The 11,569-nt window shown below is 41.0% G+C and overlaps 1 protein-coding gene across 1 annotated transcript in view; it reads right to left on the bottom strand.

Annotated features, from left to right (window-relative positions):
• The window catches only part of aven (apoptosis, caspase activation inhibitor), a 143,982-nt gene extending 132,760 nt beyond the window's left edge, over positions 1 to 11,222 (bottom strand). Inside the window, exon 1 of the mRNA XM_060917833.1 lies at positions 10,980 to 11,222. Coding sequence (XP_060773816.1) covers positions 10,980 to 11,177 — 198 coding nt within the window. The 5' untranslated portion in view covers positions 11,178 to 11,222. The remainder of the gene's footprint in view (positions 1 to 10,979) is intronic.
• Between the last annotated feature and the right edge of the window lie 347 nt (positions 11,223 to 11,569).

The following is an 11,569-nucleotide window of genomic DNA, read 5'->3' as shown; positions in this document are numbered from 1 at the left end:
TGATGTCCTCAGAAATCTCCTTTGTTCATGCCATGATACACTTCCACAAACATGTGTTGTGAAGATCAGACTTTGATAGATCCCTGTTCTTTAAATAAAACAGGGTGCCCACTCACACCTGATTGTCATCCCATTGATTGAAAACACCTGACACTAATTTCACCTTCAAATTAACTGCTAATCCTAGAGGTTCACATACTTTTGCCACTCACCAGATATGTAATATTGGATCATTTTCCTCAATAAATAAATGACCAAGTATAATATTTTTGTCTCATTTGTTTAACTGGGTTCTCTTTATCTACTTTTAGGACTTGTGTGAAAATCTGATGTTTTAGGGTCATATTTACGCAGAAATATAGAAAATTCTAAAGGGTTCACAAACTTTCAAGCACCACTGTATATCTTGCTGTCTAGCCTTAAATACTATAGGTTATAGGTTCATATTTGTAGTGCTTGAGATGTTCTTATTTTATTTGTGCTTATTTCCTCATCTTGGCTTGATAAGTTCTTTCGGTAAAAAGCTGTGTTATTCATGTTTTTTTGCCCGCCCTGCTTGCTGTACATATATCGGATATTATAGCAATAATTTAATCTAATCTTACCATCAGGCTTGTAGTACTCAAGTCCAGGACTCAGACTCGAGTCCGACTCGTGCCCTAATCTTAAGGGTGCAGGACTTGACTTAGACTTGAGCGCTGACGGCTCAGACTTGGACTCGTGCATTAACGGCATTCGGACTCAAACTGGAGACAAGGACTGGGATTTTTTCGTTTAGTTCCACGGTGTCAGAATTGGACTTTTTTTTTTTGATGAAACATTTGTACAACATTGTTAAATGCACACAAGTGCCAGCAGCACAACAAACCAAATCCAAGTTCCCTGCCATGTAGTTCCATGGTATCAGAATCAAATCTTTTGTTTTTGAAATGCATCATGTTTGTGTAACATTTTTATTTTATATTTTTTGTTACAGTCAAGCACATTAGTGTGTTCTGTTTTTGACATGGATGCTTAACATTAGTGCCACCTGCCTTTTCCTAAATATTCCTGATAGAAGACATCTTTTATTTTGTGATTTTTATTGTAGGCTATGGTACGGAACATACATCTTCACACTACTCAAAGCTATCAGTGTGTTTTGGAGCAGCATTTCTCAACCACTGGGCCGCGGCCCATTAGCGGACCGCGAATTTTTTTCAAGTTTGAAGCCAAATACTAAATAGTTCAGGATGCTGTCACGTCCCAAATCTGGTAGCTGGTTTGACATACACCTTTCAAATGAAATAAATAAATTTGTGGGTAAATTAAGAAGAACAAGTCTTTATTATTGTCACATTCCTCCTTTGCATTTACACAGCGTGCACGTGCAGAAAACAGAAATACGTTTGTGGGTAAATTATATGGATCGGTCATGCCTGCTGGGAGAGAAGAGCAGGGAGGATCGAGAATCGAACAGCTGTGGTTTGTTTACACCCGATACTAAGACTTCTGGCATCCTCACAACCATTGCAAAGACACGTACAAAAGCCCAGAAATAACTCCTATTTACCCGGGCAAAAACGATACAGGATTTACAGTTAGGTCCATATATATTTGGACACTGACACAAATTTTGGTTTTTTTTACCTATTTACTGAAACATATTCTAGTTATATAATGGACAAAGTCCAGACTTTCAGCTTTCATTTGAGGGTATCCACATTAAAATTGGATGAAGGGTTTAGGAGTTTCAGCTCCTTAACATGTGCCACCCTGTTTTTAAAGGGACCAAAAGTAATTGGACAATTGACTCAAAGGCTATTTCATGGGCAGGTGTGGGCAATTCCTTCGTTATGTCATTCTCAATTAAGCAGATAAAAGGCCTGGAGTTGATTTGAGGTGTGGTGCTTGCATTTGGAAGATTTTGCTGTGAAGAAAACATGCGGTCAAAGGAGCTCTCCATGCAGGTGAAACAAGCCATCCTTAAGCTGCAAAACCAGAAAAAAAAACCATCCGAGAAATTGCTACAATATTAGGAGTGGCAAAATCTACAGTTTGGTACATCCTGAGAAAGAAAGCAAGCACTGGGGAACTCATCAGTGCAAAAAGACCTGGACGCCCACAGAAGACAACAGTAGTGGATGATTGCAGAATAATTTCCATGGTGAAGAGAAACCCCTTCACAACAGCCAACCAAGTGAACAACACTCTCCAGGAAGTAGGTGTATCAAGATCCAAATCTACCATAAAGAGAAGCCTGCATGAAAGTAAATACAGAGGGTTCACTGCACGGTGCAAGCCACTCATAAGCCTCAAGAATAAAAAGGCTAGATTGGACTTTGCTAAAAAACATCTAAAAAAGCCAGCACAGTTCTGGAAGAACATTCTTTGGACAGATGAAACCAAGATCAACCTCTACCAGAATGATGGCAAGAAAAAAGTATGGCAAACACGTGGTACAGCTCATGATCCAAAGCATACCACATCATCTGTAAAACACGGCGGAGGCAGTGTGATGGCTTGGGCATGCATGGCTGCCAGTGGCACTGGGTCACTAGTGTTTATTGATGATGTGACACAGGACAGAAGCAGCCGGATGAATTCTGAGGTATTCAGAGACATACTGTGTGCTCAAATCCAGCCAAATGCAGCCAAACTGATTGGTCGGCGTTTCATAATACAGATGGACAGTGACCCAAAACAAAGCCAAAGCAACCCAGGAGTTTATTAAAGCAAAGAAGTGGAATATTCTTGAATGGCCAAGTCAGCCACCTGAGCTCAACCCAATTGAGCATGCATTTCACTTGTTAAAGACTAAACTTCAGACAGAAAGGCCCACAAACAGACAGCAACTGAAAACCGCTGCAGTAAAGGCCTGGCAGAGCATTAAAAAGGAGGAAACACAGCGTCTGGTGATGTCCATGAGTTCAAGACTTCAGGCAGTCATTGCCAACAAAGCGTTTTCAACCAAGTATTAGAAATTAACATTTTATTTACAATAATTTAATTTGTCCAATTACTTTTGAGCCCCTGAAATGAAGGGATTGTGTTTAAAAAATGCTTTAGTTCCTCACATTTTTATGCAATCATTTTGCTCAACCCACTGAATTAAAGCTGAAAGTCTGAACTTCAACTGCATCTGAATTGTTTTGTTCAAAATTCATTGTGGTAATGTACAGAACCAAAATTAGAAAAATGCTGTCTCTGTCCAAATATTTATGGACCTAACTGTATCTTGTGTCTTGATCCCCAGATCTTTAACCAGCCACATGTAAAAAGCTGTTCTCATCCATGCTCTTCCAGGTTTTCACCTGTGTGTCCATGCAGAACGATGTCTGCAGCACCAGGCAGTTTGAGATGTCAGGGAACTCAATGGATGGTCGATTTTCCAACTCATAATGAATGAACGAATAACTATTTCAACACGATAAGTTGATCAGCAGAGCGTGTGGGGTTGTGCATGTACAGATACAAATAATTACAAATACAAAAGACTAAAAACATACAGAATCTTTAAAAAAAAAAGTTAAATCTATTGATTATCTTCACATTAAGTTAATAGTATGCAGAACTATTGTCTTTGTATTTAGCTCTGGCTACAATATGATCAAATTTTATTCTATTCATGTCAAATTTAGCTAGTACATTTTTCTTTCATCGGAAAAATCCTTCTGTGTTAACATGTAAGGATCGAATCCCATTGAGTGGTTTCTATTCTTTTGAGTGTACTTCTTGATTTTAATAACTTGCTTGTTTGCTGAACACAAACATGGCAATAAGTTCTTGTGTTAATGGACCACACTCCACTTTTGGATCATTAATCCCTTTTGACTGAGAATGCCCTGCATGCATGGGTTTATGTTCACTTCTGGTATATCCATCCAGCCCACGTTTCAGTTTTCTGAAAGGATTAAAGATACGTTTCACTTTAAATGTTTGCGTAAAACAAACCATATCACGGCCTATAAAAACTCGCCGTCCAGCCTGCAGAAGCATATCAAGGTATATCAACGTTTCATTCCAAGAGAAAGCTTGCAACGAAGTTGTCTGTGCTTTTAGTGCTAGCGATAACGTCGCAAACGTAGCTATGCAGTCTGGTTAGTCAAATGACTTTCTATGTATTCGCCCGCCAAGTTGCCATCGCCTTGTCCACGGCTAACGCTAACACATAGCTCGTTAACTTGGACACTATTAGATAGCATGTAAAAACGGAGTTACGCTAACATGAATAACGTTAACTTATCTGAAGACCTTTCAGAAATATGTTTTAGCATAATCCTGCCAAATAAACAATGTAGAAATCTCTCTTTTCAAGTAGTGTTAGCTACCCAATATGATTTCGAGTTTGAAAAGAGTTTGCTAACATGTCAGGTGGAGCCTCACTGACTAGCTAGCTTAACGTTAAACCACCATGATGGCACAGCACGCGCTCAGTTTGTGAATTCACATTTCTGTCCTTGGTAGCAGTGTTAGGTTTTGTAAGCGTTGTGGCAATAATATAGTGATGCGTTGACAGAAAATGTACTTTTAATACTGAAGTATTTTTAAAAGCAAGTATTTCAGTACTTTAACTAAAGTAAAAATTTGACTGGACAACTTTCACTTGTATCAGCGTCACATTAGACCAGCGGGATCTGTACTTTGACTTAAGTACAACCCCGATTCCAAAAAAGTTGGGACAAAGTACAAATTGTAAATAAAAACGGAATGCAATAATTTACAAATCTCAAAAACTGATATTGTATTCACAATAGAACATAGACAACATATCAGATGTCGAAAGTGAGACATTTTGAAATTTCATGCCAAATATTGGCTCATTTGAAATTTCATGACAGCAACACATCTCAAAAAAGTTGGGACAGGGGCAATAAGAGGCTGGAAAAGTTAAAGGTACAAAAAAGGAACAGCTGGAGGACCAAATTGCAACTCATTAGGTCAATTGGCAATAGGTCATTAACATGACTGGGTATAAAAAGAGCATCTTGGAGTGGCAGCGGCTCTCAGAAGTAAAGATGGGAAGAGGATCACCAATCCCCCTAATTCTGCGCCGACAAATAGTGGAGCAATATCAGAAAGGAGTTCGACAGTGTAAAATTGCAAAGAGTTTGAACATATCATCATCTACAGTGCATAATATCATCAAAAGATTCAGAGAATCTGGAAGAATCTCTGTGCGTAAGGGTCAAGGCTGGAAAACCATACTGGGTGCCCGTGATCTTCGGGCCCTTAGACGGCACTGCATCACATACAGGTATGCTTCTGTATTGGAAATCACAAAATGGGCTCAGGAATATTTCCAGAGAACATTATCTGTGAACACAATTCACCGTGCCATCCGCCGTTGCCAGCTAAAACTCTATAGTTCAAAGAAGAAGCCGTATCTAAACATGATCCAGAAACACAGACGTCTTCTCTGGGCCAAGGCTCATTTAAAATGGACTGTGGCAAAGTGGAAAACTGTTCTGTGGTTAGATGAATCAAAATTTGAAGTTCTTTATGGAAATCAGGGACGCCGTGTCATTCGGACTAAAGAGGAGAAGGACGACCCAAGTTGTCATCAGCGCTCAGTTTAGAAGCCTGCATCTCTGATGGTATGGGGTTGCATTAGTGCGTGTGGCATGGGCAGCTTACACATCTGGAAAGACACCATCAATGCTGAAAGGTATATCCAGATTCTAGAGCAACATATGCTCCCATCCAGACGACGTCTCTTTCAGGGAAGACCTTGCATTTTCCAACATGACAATGCCAAACCACATACTGCATCAATTACAGCATCATGGCTGCGTAGAAGAAGGGTCTGGGTACTGAACTGGCCAGCCTGCAGTCCAGATCCTTCACCCATAGAAAACATTTGGCGCATCATAAAACGGAAGATACAACAAAAAAGACCTAAGACAGTTGAGCAACTAGAATCCTACATTAGACAAGAATGGGTTAACATTCCTATCCCTAAACTTGAGCAACTTGTCTCCTCAGTCCCCAGACGTTTACAGACTGTTGTAAAGAGAAAAGGGGATGTCTCACAGTGGTAAACATGGCCTTGTCCCAACTTTTTTGAGATGTGTTGTTGTCATGAAATTTAAAATCACCTAATTTTTCTCTTTAAATGATACATTTTCTCAGTTTAAACATTTGATATGTCATGGATCCACCGATCCATTGACGGTAAACAAGGATGGAGTGGACTTCAGTGGCGACTATGATATTGAACTTACACTTTGTTGAATTAATTCAATATCACAGTCGCCACTGAAGTCCACTCGATCCTTGTTTACCGTCAATGGATCGGTCACTCGTCAAACAGTCCGCCAGAATCCGAGTAGGGAATGGCTGAGCGGAGCTGTCAGTCAAACACAAGTTAGCTAATGGGAATGCATTCCTGGACAGCCCACCCACACGAAGTTTGTGCCAAAACTGCAAGCAAAAAGTCAGGGAGCGCAAACGAGAAAGCTGGAATTGCAACCAAAATAAATTACGTCAAACAAAACTGAGAAAGACGCAGAACAAAAATAAAAGGTTTCTGAAGAGTAATAGACTGATATTTTGCACGATTACACGAATAATTTGTTTGACAATCTAAAAAAATTGCCTTTTTCTTTTTTTGTATTTTGATTTGTCATTTTTGTTTGATATTTCAAAAGTATTGTATGAACATTTTGGCACAAAATTGATTCCATATCCTCTCTTACCCACGGTGCAAACAAGCAATGCAATACTAAATAAAAATAGAATAATTGAAAAAACAAACAATATAAACAGTATAAACTCTCTAGATAAGAACTAGATGTAGACTAAAGGCCAATTTATGCTGACAACCCAGTCCTTGCAGATGGCATCGCAGATAGTGTCTGCGTAGCCCCCCCACCTTCGCAGACGCTCTGCGCGCACCTCCCAAAAATTGTGACCACCGCAGAAGCCTCGCAGACAGCGTCGCAGACAAGAGGGCTCTGATTGGTCCACTCTACATCCGCTGTACACGCACTTCCGCTTCCCTACTTTCCCGGTTTGGTTTGTTTTCACGACCGCCATTTTTAAAAACACGAGCGAAGATGGAGCAGCACGAAGAGCGGTTGATCGAGGAAGTGAGGAAGTACGTACATCTATACGACTCCAGTTCTAGTCATTATAAGTAACCGGAGGATAAACACTCCACTAACCACACCCACCAACTACTCCTAGCAATTTCGCGACTTCGCGCCCCCTTGCGTTGTGGCGGTGAATAACATCGCACACGCCTATTACTCCCCGCTCAACGATAAATTACAACTGTCTGCGAAAAGCTATCTGCGAAAGCCTTGTCGCAAGAGCATGCAGAGGCCCTAAACACTCATATACACATATATATATATACACACACACACACTATATGTATGTATGTATGTATGTATGTATGTGTGTGTGTGTGTGTTAGGGTGGCCAGACGTCCGGCTTTAGGCCAGACCGTCCGTCTTTTCAATGTCTTGTCCGGCGTCCGGCGCAGCATCAAGCCGGACGCACATTTGTCCTCCTTTTAGAGACGATGAGCAGAATTATATAATATCGACTTGCCAGACTGGAAGAGCAGAGTTCTAGAATAACGTTTTGTAGGGAAACTGCAGATCTGTGCTGCACACTAGTAATCTACAATAAAGAGTCTATGGCTCGATGTTTTTTGGCATGCAATGCGAACTCCGCACCGTGAGGCGTTGCGTTCTAGAACGCGTTGCGCTCTATCCTTTGATGATCTTCCTGGCGCATGCCTAGTGCCCTGCCCCCCTGGCCCTGGCTGGGACTTGGAAACACGAGTCTGTCCGGTAGACCAGCTGCTCACAACTTAACTTGTTAGGATATGGATGACAGTGCAAATGCACATCTACTATATCTACAGCTACTACAACAGATACACGGAGAGGATTGTATTTATTTCGGACAGTTCTGTCAGCAGACGAGTCGACTTTGATGATGCCGAGGCGAACAGCAATGCTAACACATTCAACTGTACTGGCCAGGCTACGTCAAAAGTATTGATCACACACACACACACACACACACACAAAGACACCTATGAATTCTGAAGACACTGAAAGACTGAAGCATGATATACTGTTTTAAAACGTTTTATAATGTTGCTGGTTATGTTGCCTATTTGTTCTTTGAGAATCTACAAATGTTGTGCTTTTTGGTACTCAGCACCTTAAGTTTAATTTCAGTGGTTTGTTAACTCCACAATTGGCCCTTTTCCACTACCCTTTCTCAGCTCACTTCAGCCCGATACGGCTCGCGTTTCGACTATCTAAGAGCAGCACGACTCAGCTCGCTTCAGTCCTGCTTAGCCCCCAAAACTCGCACGGTTTTGGAGTAGGGCTGAAGCGAGCCAAACCGAGCCGAGTGGGGCTAGGGGCGTGAGGAGACACTCCCCTGTGCACTGATTGGTGAGGAGGAGTGTCCTCACATGCCCACACACGCCCCGCGAGCACGCTGGGATCTGTAAACACCGCAAACCCGGAAGAAGAAGAATTACGAATTACGAGAATTATGAAGCCTTATGCGCCTCGCCTCATCTATACGCTCTTCCCAGTATCTGTTGGCGTTGTCGGTGACAACAAGCCACAGCACCAAGACCAGCAACACTAACGACTCCATGTCCTCCATGTTTATTGTTTACTATCCGGGTTGTGAGACTACCGCTTAAAAGATCACTGATGTCACCGTTTGCGCCGCATAACGACATCACGTGACGTCAACCCACTTTCGCTAACTCCACCCAATGTGTCCACCCACTTCCAGCCAGCACAGTTCAGCGCGGTTATAGTCGAAATGCAACTTCAACAGCCCCGCTCAGCCCGACTCAGCTCGACTCAGCACCGCACGGCTCAGCCCAACTCAGCCGCGTTGGTCGTGGAAAAGCGGCAAATGTTTTTAATAAATATAAATACTGTGTTCTCTAGCCAATTAAGAGCTAATACATGAATTATAATAAATACTATGAATGCTTTGACCTTACTCTTTTTTTCCCCACAATCAATCTTTAACCCTACAAAATTGCGATGTTGATTTCACCAAACTTGAGTGACTTGCATAAAAATAATCCATTCTCAATCTTGCCACTGCGGTTTACATAAAAATTTGAGGGCTATGAATCAGATGGGATTTGCCATTATTCACCCTGAAATTGATTAGAATGCAGGAAATTGCATCTAAGAAATACAAAATTTTCTGGGGGAGGGCCCCCAGACCCCCCATCCAAATAATGTCCTCCTTTTTGGTGTTATGGAAATGGTCACCCTAGTGTGTGTGTGTGTATATATATGGTGAAAGTTTGGTGAAATTCCTTTCATTCGCCTTGGAGATAGTGTGTTCACAAGGTTTCGGGACGGACAGACGGACAACCCGAAAACATAATGCCTCCTGCACCTTACGGTGGCAGACGCATAAAAATTTTCTAGAGGAGGACCCCCAGACCCCCACCAGTGTGTCCCCTCCACATTAAAAATGCTTCCGACACCCATGAGTTTATATAGGCCTACTTTAACCCTTTGATGCAAAACATATGCACACCCCTTCTAATGCACAACATGGGTCAAAAATGACCCGCATTCATTTTCCAGGTTATTTCATGCTGACTGAATTTTTCTTTGCTCTATCTTTTGAAATCAATTTATTTCATGATTGAATATTCCAAGTATTCTTTAAATATCTTGTTTTTAATTACCACAAATCATTAATTTAATTTTTTCTTTCCTACTTTATGAACAAAAATACTTTTTATATTACTACACATGGGTCATCCAAGTATGATTTAAAATTAAATGTCTTAATACTATAATAATAATTTGTTTCAGGTAATTACTTTAGCAGTGAATGGGGCCAGTTATTTATTTATTAACTATGTAGTTAGCTAAGCCAACTGCAATAAAATTAGCTAACTAAAGTAGAATATGTCAACAGCTCGGTAGCTAATAGTAATTACTTGTAACTTTCTGACAAGTAATCTACTCACTCTCAAGGTAACCTAAACATAATCAATTTTTTTCTAAGGTAATGTTAGAACAATTGAAAAACATTACTTACATGTATTAGATGGGCAAAGGGCGCTGTGCTGAGCTGTGAAATGTCTGACACAAGCACAATTCACAGTTCCCACCAAACGCTGGAGTAAATGCATGCGGGTCGTTTCTGACCCATGTGTGTAAACTTGATGTAGAATTACAAAAGCTGTGCTTGTTCCTAACTTAAGAAAGGAAAAATAAAAATGATGATTTGTGCTAAACAAAAACAAGATATTTACTGCATATTTGGAAAAGTAAATGACAAAATGAATTTATTTCAAAAGTATCTCATAGAAACACTCAGCCATACATGAAATAACCTGGAAAATGAATGCAGGTCGTTTTTGACCCATGTTGTGCATTAGAAGGGTAGTGATACAAAAAGGGTTTTTATTCAAAAAGTAAGAAAGGAAAAAATAAAATAAGGATGTATGATGATCAAAAACAAGTTAATTGAGGAATACCTTGAATACTGAATGATGGAATTAATTTATTGCAAAGATATAGAAGATAAAAACTCAGCCGGGTCACTTTTCACCCATGTTTTGCATCAAAGGGTTAAAAAAAAAAAAGAAATATCGGTATCAAAATATCGGTATCGAAATATCGGTATCGAAATATCGGCTCAATATGTAATTAGTGTTAAAATCGAACAAACGGTTCTAACGTTAAGCATGCTGAGAGGTGGGATGAATTAATAAAACTGTGATAGAGGACAGTTACACATGTCAGATTGTTTATATACAGCTTCGGGCCTTTGAAACTGACAGTGTTTACATCCGGTCACTTTATTAGTGTTTACACATCACCAGCCACCGCCGAATCCCAAACGCCTCTTGGTTATAAGGGTAGTGCACTACACGGGTCGCACTGCTGTGATTTAGTACCCTACCTAGTGCAGCATGATAGGAAGCAGGTCGCTATTTGGAACGGTGAGCTTTGGTTCAATAAGCACTCACTCACCCGGTGAATAAAGTCTGCAGCGCCATCGCTGGGAAAACCGCGGCCTCTTCCTCGGTAATGGTCCCTTTTCCCTCTTCCGCGGTGATGGCCGCCTCTCCCGCGACCTCTCCGGTCTCCGGGACTGCCGGTGTCATTAACGGCAGCACTGCCGCCTCTTCTCCACGACCCACCGCGGCCCCTGCTCGCTCTGCCCTCCATTACTCACACTGACTGCAGTGGAACTCCTGGGTGTCACACTAAAAACATTCCCCGATTTCCAAACAAAGGTTCCACTCAAAAACTTTTTCTTTCTTTCTTTCTTTTTTTTAATTAAATCAAGTCAAAAACCGTAATACATACATCAACATACATGGGATACAAAAATACAAAAAAAAATAAATCACAAAGAGGAATGCAAATCTGCAAGCACGCAGAGAGTCCTGTCTGCATAGTCCTATTAAAGTGTTCAGATAGGATTTGATCTCATCTCATCTCATATCATCTCTAGCCGCTTTATCCTGTTCTACAGGGTCGCAGGCAAGCTGGAGCCTATCCCAGCTGACTACGGGCGAAAGGCGGGGTACACCCTGGACAAGTCGCCAGGTCATCAC

The sequence above is a fragment of the Neoarius graeffei genome, chromosome 3, assembly GCF_027579695.1.
Source record: "Neoarius graeffei isolate fNeoGra1 chromosome 3, fNeoGra1.pri, whole genome shotgun sequence".
Lineage (NCBI taxonomy): Eukaryota > Metazoa > Chordata > Actinopteri > Siluriformes > Ariidae > Neoarius > Neoarius graeffei.
Note: the sequence above shows the minus strand (reverse complement) of the source record. Positions and strands in the feature narration are given on the sequence as shown.